This window comes from Rhinolophus ferrumequinum, chromosome 3 (assembly GCF_004115265.2).
Source record: "Rhinolophus ferrumequinum isolate MPI-CBG mRhiFer1 chromosome 3, mRhiFer1_v1.p, whole genome shotgun sequence".
In the NCBI taxonomy this organism is placed as follows: Eukaryota; Metazoa; Chordata; class Mammalia; order Chiroptera; family Rhinolophidae; genus Rhinolophus; species Rhinolophus ferrumequinum.
The window spans coordinates 83,022,783-83,035,839 of record NC_046286.1 but is presented as its reverse complement, the minus strand read 5'-3'; the positions used below and the strand labels follow the sequence as shown (position 1 = coordinate 83,035,839).

The 13,057-nt window shown below is 36.1% G+C and overlaps 1 protein-coding gene across 1 annotated transcript in view; it reads right to left on the bottom strand.

Annotated features, from left to right (window-relative positions):
• PEX7 (peroxisomal biogenesis factor 7) overlaps window positions 1–13,057 on the bottom strand; it is an 81,689-nt gene that overhangs the window by 44,719 nt on the left and 23,913 nt on the right. The window contains exons 6-8 of the mRNA XM_033094085.1: window positions 6,673–6,779; window positions 4,833–4,946; window positions 3,193–3,248 (exon numbers count right to left, since the gene is read on the bottom strand). Of these exons, the coding sequence (XP_032949976.1) occupies window positions 3,193–3,248; window positions 4,833–4,946; window positions 6,673–6,779 (277 nt within the window). The remainder of the gene's footprint in view (window positions 1–3,192; window positions 3,249–4,832; window positions 4,947–6,672; window positions 6,780–13,057) is intronic.

Below are 13,057 nucleotides of genomic sequence, written 5' to 3'. Positions count from 1 at the left end.
ACCCATCTCAGTTGGTTAACTCTCGGGTGATCACAGATGGTCTTTGAAATCCAAGGAATAGATTCTGTATCCGGAAATCCCTTTTGAGCCTGCAAGTGACACTATGTAAGTGAGAAGATTCACAGTTCTCGCTTCATCCTGCTCAGCCTATCTGGAGGGTCTGACACTACTGGCCACCCATAGTCGGCTGAAATCCTCTCCTGCAGTTTCTGTGACATACAGCACGCTCTGGGGTCTCCTTCCAGTGGGCTGTTCCCTTCTTCCTTCCAACATTAATTCTCTCCCGATGATACTGTCTTTTTATCTAAACTTATCTCCCTTTGGTGTATGTGCTCTTGTGGATTGAATTATCAGTAAGTAAATGACCTTCAAGTCCACATTTACAGCCCTAACCTCCAGCCGGTGGTCTAGCGCCACAGTCCCAGTCTGGTAACATTTGGAGAGTGAACAACGGATAACTTCTTGTTTGCCATGTTGCCATTCTTTGACTTCCATACTAAAAATTCTATAATCACTCTTTACTACTTTATAGAGACTATTAAAAAATCCAAAACCTGGTTTGGTACCGTTTTAACTGAGAGCTGGCAACCTCAGTGTGATTATGGTTCCTAGTGTGTCTGCCTGCTTCTATTGGAGTATTGGATCAGTCAAAAAAAAAGTTAGGGCATGTAATTTTTCTCAAGGCATTGTAATTTATTCTATTAGAAGTATAGTCACACAACATTATACAGCTTCTCTCATAACAAATACTGACTCAGAAATAAAGGAGAGAGGATTTCTGGGTAGTTGAGGCAACGAAGTCATGTAAATCTAAAATTCTTGGTGTATCATCACAAAAACCAATACAGAACAACAAAAGGAACAATTAAAACTACACAAAACTTGGCCTTCAACACATCCAAACTTCTAATTACATGTAAAAATTAAAATAAAACCAGGACACCAATGAGCTGTCTCCCACATTCCAGCTGCCAGCCTTTGGGGACAGCAAGGGTAGTTTAGGAAAAACTGAATTGAGTGGTGAAGAAAGGAGCAGAGACACAAAGTCTTCATTTATTACAAAATAAAAAACTTCTATAAAAATAAAATGGATAGTAATTCAAACAATTCACCTAACAAAAGATTCACCTCAAGAAAACAACAGAGTAGAAGAAAACTGTAATATAACATTCTAAGCTGAATTAAATATCTTCAAACAAGGATTTGGGGACATAAAACAAAAACTCTTGATCAATGTGGTATAAGAATATATCTTTGTCCCTGGTTCCTGGCACACAGCTCCTAAAAATTTCCTGAATGCTAGGGGAGATTTTGTTATTCATAAGGAGCCCCCTTTGAGCACACCTGAGTTTATGCTAATGAGGCGATTTAGGATGGAGCCCCTATACAACCCCAGGATGGGGCTGGTCACCGGAAAGACCAGTGGTTAGAGAGGTGGAACTTTCAAGCCCAACCACTGACCTCCAGGGAAGGGGAAGGGGAAACTGAAAATTAAGCTCTATAAAAACTCTTGAACAGTAAGATTTGATGAACTTCAGGGCTGGGGAACACATCCATGTGCTGGCAGGGTGGTTCACCCCAATTCCATGGGGACAGAAGCTCCTGCACTCGGAACTCTTACCAACCTCACCCTATGAACCTCTGCATCTGTCTGTTATCATCATCCACTGTAATATCTTTTAAAATAGACTGGTAAATGTAAGTAAATGTTTCCGTGAGCTTTGTAAGCCATTCTAACAAATTATCAAATCTGAGGAGGCTCACAAGAACCTCCAATTTATAGTTGGTAGGTCAGAAGGATAGATGAAAACCTGGACTTGCCACCCTTACAATCAGGAATTCAAAAACAAAGAAGTGGACAGAAAATAGAAAGAAGTGAAATAGAACTGAATGAACACAAGAAAGAAGTAGAAGAAAAAAGGCAAAATCATATCAGAAAGGAAGACAAAATTACATGGTGCCCGAAATATACATGTTTATGAAAACATAGTAAGGGCACTGAAGACAGCAGAAAAACAACCAAGAGAATAAAAATGAGATAAAGAAAAAAGTAAAAAGTACTAGAGAGAAAGTGTTTGATATAAGACAGGTAAAAGAGATTCAATTTATGTATAATTAGAATCCCTGTAGAAAATAAAACAATGGATCAGAACCAATATTTCAAATTATAATCCAAAAAAAATTTTTGGAAATAAAAGAACCAAAGCTACATATTTAAAGAACCCACTGAACCCTTTCACCTATAGCAGGTAAAACTGAAACCACAACAATCAAGAGTCCCCAGGAAAAGGATCAAATAACTTACAAGGACAAGAGAATTAGACAGGCTTCAAAATTCTCACAAACAGAAAACAAGGCCAAAGTAGCATCTTCAAAAACTCCAGAAAATAAATGTAAATTAAGGAGTTTATATTCAGCGAAGCTACTTTCAAGTATCAAGGATATAAAGAAATATATCCTTTTAAACACTCAAGGACTCCTAATCATCAACCTTTCTTGAGGAATCTACTAGAAGAAAAACTTCATCAAACCAAGAGATGAGGGGGAAGTTTCAGCAAAAAAATTGATGACGAGCATTTAATATATTTAGTTATGTACCTAAAAGCAAAACAAGAGTGGGAGAATATCATATGGCAATGCTATATGTTGCATATTGTGACAAAGGATAAATAAAACAATTTAAAATGTGATTGGAGAAGGGAGAGGAGGAAAAAGGAAAGTAGAAAAAGTGCACTGGCTATGTATGCAATAGGTAGGAGTAGGGTTTCCAGGTGGGAATTTCCACCCGTTCTCAGGAACTTTTTTCACTTTCCCGTTCCCGAATCCCGAGAAAAGTTGTTCAGGAAATTGGGAAAATCGACTCCTTGAACCCAGGTGGTTGGTAGTATCGGCCATCACTTTGTGGAAACGATTCATCATGGAGAACAGAAAACAGTTTATATCTCGGGATTCGGACACGGGAAAGCAAAAAAAATTCCTGAGAGCAGGCGGGAATTCCCTCCTGGAAACCCTAGGTAGGAGTTAAAATACTAAATACTGTTAAAAACTCACAAACCAGTGACAAATTTTCAAATATACCCAGTTCATATTTTTTCATATTGGTAAGATAAATACATGATCTTTCATAAAAGTTGCAAAGATGCAAATGCTACTTGGAATTTCACAATGAAACTTAATCAAAAACTACTGTACCTTACAGTAAAATCATAGGAGCAAGAGGCCAGCACCGAAGCGTGAAATGGTGAAAACTACAAAAAAACAAAACAGAACAAAAACTTTATGAAATTAGTTGTAATTATAACGTGCTACTTCATATGGTCATTCCCGTGAATATGATAATAAATTAAAGTCTAGTCAGGGCTGTCACTTAAAATTACTGTGAGGCTTTCCCCAACCTCACATGCTTTAATTCAAGGCAAAAAACTTCTGGCCTTTTACGTATCATCTACAGGAAAAACATTCATTTTCACATTCTCCAAAGAAAATCATCACTCAAGTTTTTTAGAACTTATTTAGAAGAAAGTATTCTCAAAGTGTGGCTATTCTGGAAAAATTAAATACAATTTCATATTGGCTATCCAAAATAGACTTCTACAAATATAGGGGATTTAAGTATGTGATAGTGCAAATATGAATGTATTATACTTTAACAATTTTATGAATACATATATGATTGCTATAAGCACAGGTACCAAAAAAACATTTAAATGTTAAGTAAAATACCTTTAATGAGAAATGATATGAAGGACAAAAATCTGAAAATTTAAAGATGGTTATCTTTTAGATAAGTAATAAATAACGTAGACTGCCCTTTGCAATTATGTTTCTTTAGTATTTTTCTTACCAGTACTTTAATAGTTATAGACACATAATAACTATATTTACAAACTTTCTAGTTTGTAAAATACTTTCACTACATTACCCTGTTTCATTCTCAGAAGCACTGTGAAACGTATATAGAAAATACTTTTCAACTACTAAAACCTGTGTGCCATTAAAAAAACAAAACAAAAAACCCAGGGCACTGTGTCTCATATGTTAAGTTATAGCAAATAAAATTGAATATATTCATTTAACTGATATTTAGAACTTCTGAAATAGGAATAAGAATTACCTTATTGAAAAGATCAATAAAGTACTTTTTTACCCTTAATGTAAAGAACAATGTAATGAAACTCGGAGATATCATTTAATAAGATGTTTTCCACAGTGACTTAGCAAAACGTACCCTAAATAAATGCCAGGAAACTAAAGTATGACACTTATAAGCCGACAAATTTCTTAGGAGCAGCAGAAAAAAGTTATCTCATCTTCTGCTGCTTACAGAGTAGAAAATATTCTATACCCCAAACATTTGTAAACATTCATATATGTGTGCGTGTGCGTGTGTGTGTGTGTGTGTGTGTGTGTGTGTGTGTGTGTGTGTATAATCACATTAGGGGAAAAGAAAGAATTAACCATTCCTCTATATGAGTTGCAACCAAGTAAAGAGACCTTCCCACTGAATGAAAAATTATGAAGAATATAATACTAAAACTAATTAATATAGTTAAAAAATAGTAAAAGGAATAGTAGATTAGGGATGACAATGAAAAACACATTTTTATTTAACCGTAAATTGCCTACATTGTCTGATTGGCTACGTTGTCTCAATTCATTCAAAAATTATGCAAATACTGTACCTGATTTTAGCTTTCAATTTTCATTATCATTATCATTATCAATTTTCACAAAGAATCAATAACCCCAACGCCTAAACATCTTTTATATATACTTCATTGATTATATTTATATTTGTATTGTACGTATAAAATGAAAAGATAAAAACTTACTTTCACTCTCCTAATAGCATAGGTGTGGCCAAGAAGTTCAAACACTGGTTGTCGAACATTCCTCAAGTCCCAGCCTCTCAAACTACAGTCAACTGCCCCCGTCACCAGCAAATTCTGAAAACAATTCAGAGAAAAGTAATCTGTGCCAACTTTGCAATTAAGCAGTAGCCAGGCTTTCCTACTAGGAACAATATCTATTTTCTGACCATTATTTAATCAGAACCCAAGAGTCATTCTTGAGAAGTTATAGCACAAGTATAGAAGGGGATCAAAATACCCATTAAAAAGCCAAAATGAGTATGACTGGAGTGAAAAGGAACTCCATATGCTTTATGTATGTGATGGAACACTACATACAACAGAAGGACGCATAGTCCCAAACGGCACTGTGGATTTACCAATCCACCATTAGTAATATAATAAATACGTAAGGGATTAAAAATTATATCTGACACACTAGCCCACCTGTCTCTTCAGCGTGCTCTGAGGTTTTACGAGGCATTAAAAGGCAAAAGTCCTGTTAATTTAGGAATATTTGAAAAGGCAAAGGGTATAAATTAAATCTTTACATGTTCTTCTAAATCTAAAAGAATCATTGTTCCCAACTCCCATAGGCCCTGTCTTAACGTAATATCTAATCATATCTGAGAACCTGTGCAAATAATGGGAAGTCTCCCATCTAGTCAGGTTGTACAAATTCAGCTATCTACAGACCCAAGTGAACCTAGAGTTCCTGGCTGAACAGGCCAAGCAAGTGTCAGGTTCACACCCAGCACCATCCTATGTCAACCAGAGCAATAATTAATTGTCGGAACGTGTAGGGCTTCAGTATAAGCACATCTGAAGAAGTTTCCATGATTTAAAAAATAAAATTTATATTTAAAAAAATGTTGAAAACTAAATAATAAAATTAAAAAAAACTAAATAAATAGAAAAAAATAAAAAATAAGTAAAATTTGTAAACCACTCTCAAGAGTATATTGGCATCTTTTTTTTTTTTTTAATTCCAATGTATAACATATAGTCCACAATTTCATTTTCCTATTTGGAAAATTCATTTATGATGACAGAGATTTGAACTGTAGTTATCAGCATTGAAATTTTTATTTTGATCAAGTATTACTATTGAATAGGTACTGAATTTTCTTTTTTATTTAAAGAAAAAATGCCAATATAACATTCTCTTAATTTTCATTAATTAATTTAAAACTGGGAAAAAACAAGGCATACATTTTACCTCTTTGCTACAGTCAACAGACCACGTCAAGTATATAAATATACATAAACAGTGTATCAACGCATACTTCATCCATTGCTATATCTAAGTCATATGCTACTGTGGTTAACTGAAGCTTTGCAACAAGTTACAAATGGATGCTGCTATCTTACAGAAGTAAGAAGCTTGGTTAGGCTTGTAAGAGGAATCAAAAATTTTTTAAACTAATAGACTGTTAAAAATCAATCTACAAATAGTTCAGCAGCCTGACTAGCAAAGTGAACAAGAATGGAAAGCAAAAGATGACACAAATTGGCAGGGTTAAGAGCAATAAAGAAAAAATTTCCATACATTATAAAGCAGTTTCCCAAACAAACAAGTAAGGCTGCCCTGCTGAACTTGGAGAATTTTTATTTCTTATTCTGCCTGGTTTATGTGCACTTAAATCGAATTAATGCTAATGCAGATTGCTCACAATCATCAATTAGAAATGAAAGGGTCAGAATTAAAACTTGATGGTCCATAAACACTACCAAAGTCCACACAAACAAAGATAAAATAAAATCTAAAACATTTCAACATTAGGAAGGGCTCAGTAGCTCAGGACAGAGCCAGACAAAGTACCTCATTGTATTTACACCAGTCACAACTCAAAATTTCTGCTTGATGTGCTGGAACCACAATTCTGACTCCTGCTGCCTTCACATCCCAAATTCTCAGAGTCTGATCACCTGGTGAAAGAGGAAGATTTGATCACTTTCCATCACACCACTTGGATGTTCAGTGACACATGGTGCTCATGATGATAAACCAAGGGTGAACACACTGCTTTCACTGTGAGGCTACTGCCAGCTCTGTATCATACACGCATATATTTTTTAAATTAAAATAATGCATAAGAACTACTGAAAGTGATGAAGTAAAAAAAGTAATGCACCATGATGGTGTTTTTTAGATCTACTCAAGTCCAAAAAATCTAAATCTTGCACTGAGAAAAGCACAGTGGTGACTAAACACACATCCAGTGCATTTTTCTCCAGGAAAAGGCCCTAAAAATCCTCGCGTCTAATAAATAAAGGTAATACCCTGTACCAGCATATTCTACAAGAAACAAAATGGTCACATGTTTACTGATAAATACAAGCAATCTACCAAGACAAAATGGAGAGTTTTTAAATCTTAGCTTTTATTAAAGTTTGCCAGGCCAGCCAGAGGGATATTTTTCTCCTTGGAAAAAAATAAGTCGAAAAAATGTAAGGATTATACTTTGCATTATTACAAACATGGTTTACATTGCTTAGCTGCACAAAGTCACCCCTGATTAAATGTTTTATATGCTGTTTGCCTTGAATGACCAGATGAATAAAACCCAGACACACACACACACACACCTACATCAAAAGTAAATTACGACAATAACTGATCATGGGAGAAAGCTAGTTCGTCTTGATGATAAGAATGTGGTCTCTAGGCTGGTGGCAGTCACAGTCTTGAATTTCATTAGCAGTTGTGTGACTCTGTACAAGTTATATAATATCTCTGAGACTGATTCCTCGTTGCTAAAAAAGAAATAGAGTGCCTTCAAGCGGGGTTGCACAAGAATTCTGTGTAATAAAGTTTCTGTAAAGCACCTTGCACGGCTGCTAGCACAGGGTAGACATTTTAATACACGGTATGTAAAAATACTAAATTTTAAAATTATCCTTTACTTATCTACATATATTTTCCTATATCTCAAATTCTAAATCAGGTCATTTAGCAAAATTTAGCTATTTTAGACAACTTTTTTTTCTGATTTCTTTGGAAGCTGCTTAAGAATGATAAGAATTAAAATTGTTGGTGGTAATACAACATAGAGGTTAAAATCGGGGGCTTTGGAGTTGCAGAGCTGGGTTCTAATCCGGCTCAATCATTTGGTAGCTGTTCACGTTTAATAAAGTTACTAAATGTCCCAGATTCTCCTTCTTCTTACCTATGATAAAATATCTTCCTTATAAAGTTGTAAGTTGATGTATAAAGTTGAAGTAAGATAAGGTTTAAAAACATAAAATAAGAAAACATACCCATGATTAGAAGTCATTCCCATCCCTATGAATAATAACATGAATAACAAGCTAATACTTCCTGAGTGCTTACAATGTGCCAGATGCTGGTCTCAGCATTTTATACATGTTAACTTATTTTAAACATCACAAGTGAGGCAGAAATTTTAATACAAAAAGTAATTTTTGTAGTAATTTCCAAATGAGGAAACTGAAGCACATGGAGATGAAGTAAGTTGCTCAAAAAGCAAGTGATGGAATTAGGACCTGGAACTAGAACCCAGGCAGTCTGGCTCCTGAGCCTGTGCGTCTGCAGCTGCACTCACGTGCCTCCTCACGTTGCAGGAGAAGCGCCATACAATCAATGCTGGCTGATTCTTGAGGAATTATTCTTTTAATTTATACGTTAATTTTTTCTATAAATTGGGGGAGAAACATTTAAACACACATGCACACAAATGCACACACACACACACACACACGACATTCATATTTGCCCCATAATTGTTTTAGAAATAAAAGTAATAAAACATTGTAGTTGAAACCGCTATTATAGTTCTAATTCCATGCCCCATCTCCTTGCCCAGAGGCTACCACAATCATGAATTTGGGATGCATCCCTTTAGTCTGTGTTTTTGTAATACTTTTATTATATTTCTATGAATCCATAAATATATCCTATTGTTTTTTGTGTGGGATTTTATTTAAAAACACCATCTTACTACTTGACAAAAAGTTGAAAACCACTCTGATAGAGCAAAGTAACTAATAGTTTTGGATCTAGTTAAGGATGATAGGCATAAGAAGGAATTATGAGTTTAAAAGAACCAACTAGAAATTAATCAGACTTGGTACAGATTAGAACTTCGAATATCATTAGGGGCCCTAATGAAATCTACCGTCTGTGGTCTAGCCACCAGTCAGTAGAATATGTTTCAGAATTCTAAATAGCTTTGATAAAATGATCTTTCATGGTTTTCCCTAGCCTTCAGAGTACAGTAAGTCCTCACTTAATGGCATCAACAGGTTCTGGGATTTTTAAGTGAAATGACGTATACCAAAACCAATGTTACCACAGGCTAATTGATATAAACAAGAGTTCAGTTCCTATGGCATCTCATCAACGTTGAAATGAAACGACATTATCCAAGGACCTGCTACATAAAGGAGGGTGCTGCGGACGTCTCGTGTTTGGGCTGTCCAGCAACACTCTTCTAGGAGCAGTCCTGGCTTCTTGCCATGTGATTCTAGAAAGACGTATGGTTCAACACAGTTAACCCGCTGCCAGTGGCAGGTCTGCAACTGATAAGGGAAGCTGACCAGCCAGTGGCATGTCCAAGCAAGGCCAGTCATCGTATCTTATTTCCTGTCTTAACCAAGCTGACAGGTCAAAGGGAGGTACTTGAAATTTTTCTGAACTAGAACTGAAAAACTAATGTCAGTTCCTCTCTGATGATAGAATGTACAGGTTATAAAATTGAGGAGCTGCCAGTGGCCATGTGCCTTACTGTGTGAAGAAAGCCAGCATGCAGGGTCAAGACAACAAGCAGAGAAAATTTTGTGCACGTTAGAAACAGAGAATGTGTCCTGGGACTGACTGTTCAAGCATACCTCCCCATTCTGAGGTTGCTTTTCGACAAATTCTACAAAGACCTAAGATAGTTCAAGTTCTATCATCTGTAGGCAAAGGAGATACCTGATCATCTTAGAGGGAGGGATGAAATTCACTTCAAGCTTCAGTCTCTAAGAAGTCTAGCCCCAGACAAAAACATTTGATTTAGCGTGAGGCTTCCACTAAAACATAGGAAATGCCTAAAGTACACTAGCTTTCAAAGTCTGAAACTATAAAGTCTGCTATAGCGATGACTAACGCAGTGTTTAAAGTTCAATGAGCGTGTGTTCACTCTAAAAATCACATTATATGGGTATGTGAATGATTTAAAGTACCAAAACCTTACAATGAATATTGACTAGGAGATTAAGAACAGTTATTCTAGCAACGATATGAATGAATCTGAAAAAACAATATTGAACAAAAGAAACCAGACACAAAAGTATAAAAACAAGCAACATCAATCTATGTTATTAGAAGGCAGCATAGTGGCGGCCCTGGGTGTGTGTGTGTGTGTGCGTGTGTGTGTGCGTGTGCGTGTGTGTGTGTGTGTGTGTGTGTCAGGGTGGCGGAGCGGGAGGGGTGGTAATGTCTCCGAGGATGTGAGGAGGGCCTCTGGAAACGTCGTTTCTTGATCCGGGTGCTAGGATACAGATGTGTTCACTGTAAAAGTTCATCACCTTCTATACTCAAGATTATGCACTGTTCTGTATGTGTATTATATACTTCAATGAAAGATCAAACAAAGCCACAACAAAGGCTGCCTGTATGTTTATTCTAAATTTCTCTGGAACAATATTTTGGTTCTTCATCATCATATTGAGGCAACATTTCAAAAAACAAAAACAAAAACGCACCATCACTTGTCCGCTCTTGCAGTTAATTAAAAGGGCACAGAAAACTGAGAGCTGCTCTGTAGGGGCTAAGAATTCCACTTCCTTGACAGTTGCTCCTACTGCACACATTTGGCACTTCACCCTCATCACTGTTTTCCAGGTAGGAGAGAGACCTTCTGGCCAAATGGCACAATGACTCACTCAACTCTTTGAGCCACTAGGACATCAGTATTTATGTTTTTTAAATCATATTTTCCAGACAACTGGCCTTTCATTGTCAGCCAGACATTTATCAGGGGCCTGTGATGGTGCCAAAGACTCACCTGAATTACCAGCTTCTCCTATCAGTTATAGACCTGCCACTGGCAGCGAACAAACAAATAAATTTAAATGTACAATATCAAGGAGAAAGTGCTGGCTGCTGCTATGTCTCATCTCAAACTGCAAGAGGTAAGAGGAAGTTGCGTTAGGGGAAATGAGTGCGAACACCATGGCTGAAACTGTTAACCGAGTAGCAAAAGGATACATACTGGGCCCAAATAATCCAATTTAACTGAAATACCAGATGCCTATCAGATGTAATATGACTTTTTTCTTAGAGTAAAAATGAGATTTTTTTTTTTTTTTTAATGACTAGATCCCACACATTCAGGCATGGCTATCATTTATACAATTATGTGGAGTCTGTAATAGTAGTAATTTAGTTTTCATGGTTCAAAAGCAAGTTTACTTCAGATTAATCCTCTTTCTGTAAAGAGCTCAAATATTCTTCTTTTCTAGCTCATATAACTTAGAAATAGGAATTCTGTACTAATACAACTACCATGAACTAGACAAAATGCAATGTCCTTCAAGGACTCTGCTATGAAAGGTAAATCTAGATCTAAACCTCTAAAAACTCCCCCATTTGGTCTGTTTTAACTTAGCTAATGATAAATGTAGTTCTAGAATTGCAAATACCTTGCAACTTTGAAAGTGACTATACTTGGAGTAATTTTGTTTTAAAGGAAACACATTTTAACAGCTCACAGGTCCAGTGCTTGATTTTCATCAAATCCCCTCTGATTTATTTTAAGCCTCGAATGAGCAGCCATTTTAGTGAATATCAGCCCCCTAGAATGTATCGATCTACTTCCATTCCGTGTGTGTGTAGTTTGGGTACCACTCTCCCCATTTCCCATTCCCAACTGCTGGAGCTAAGCTGCACCGAAGCCAACCAACACATTGCATGTCCTCTCCCAAGCAAGGGGATTAGTTTAGGAACATCCACATGGACCATTCAGAGCCAATGAGAGAAAATGAAACTTTTCTAGATGTCCGAGAACTTCTCACTTTTTCCTACCGGACAGAAACCAGACAGGATGTGAGGGCTGAAGCTACTGCCATTTTGTTGTCATGTGGTACTTGATACTGAACCCAAAGCAACAGAGGACAGAACAAAAGACATGGCAAGAATATCCTGGGAGCCAGGTATCTAGCCATGGTTATAAAGCCAGATCTAATTCTGGACTTGTAAACTATGTGAACAAATCAATTATCTTCTGCCTTAAAGCAGTTTGGGTCCGAATTTCTTTCAATTTCAACTAAAGAAGTCCTGGCTGATATGACCACTATTTATATTCATTTCCAATTTAACACATGAAAGTAATGTCATAATGGCCTTTTTCTCTAGTAAAGCAAATGATCATTCTGTTGAGAAAAGACTTTTTATACACTACCTATTTAAAATACACATATAATTTTAAAAGTTAAGTTTCATGATTATATTGCTAACTCTCTATACATAATTAATCTTCTTCTGCTATCTAGTCTCATACACTGAACACTCTATGTACAACATCCAGAGTCAATATTATGCATACCATGCTACACAAAGGGCCAATGGAAGAGGAAGAAGTGTGTGTGACTCAGCCCAAATAAAGGGCTAATATACACAATCCTAGCTGACATTTAAATAGATGCAGCTGTATTAGTTCATGATTTTGTCACTGTCGGATTTTACGCTTGGCCGTGGGCATAAAAAGAACAATTATTAAAAGTAAATGAAAACAATTTTAGAACTTAAATAATAATATAAGTGAACAAATTACATATAATAGTAAGGTAAAGGAATCTTTAAAAATCTATCAGTAGTTCAAGGAGTTTTATTTACTAATACTTTTGCAAATATGTAAAATTATCCCCATTATTAACTCTGGTTTATTATGAATGATGCCAGTTAGAGAGGCCAGTAGACATGTTTTCACTGTTTCACTAGAAGGGAAGCATTTTCAGTTCATTGAAGGTGAATCTATTCTATCCCACTAATTCCATCCGGGGTTTGAAATGACTCCTTTGAATCGAAGGCCAAAGGGCGTGCCAACCCTAAAAAGCTGATGCTAATATCAATCTAATTCACATCTTCACGAGGATTTTAATTCAACTGTATTAATGCACTCTCTGTTAGGGCTTTTCACTAATAGTAAAATTATGAAAATTGTAACCATTACATAAAATTGTGGTCACCTTACAGATGTGAT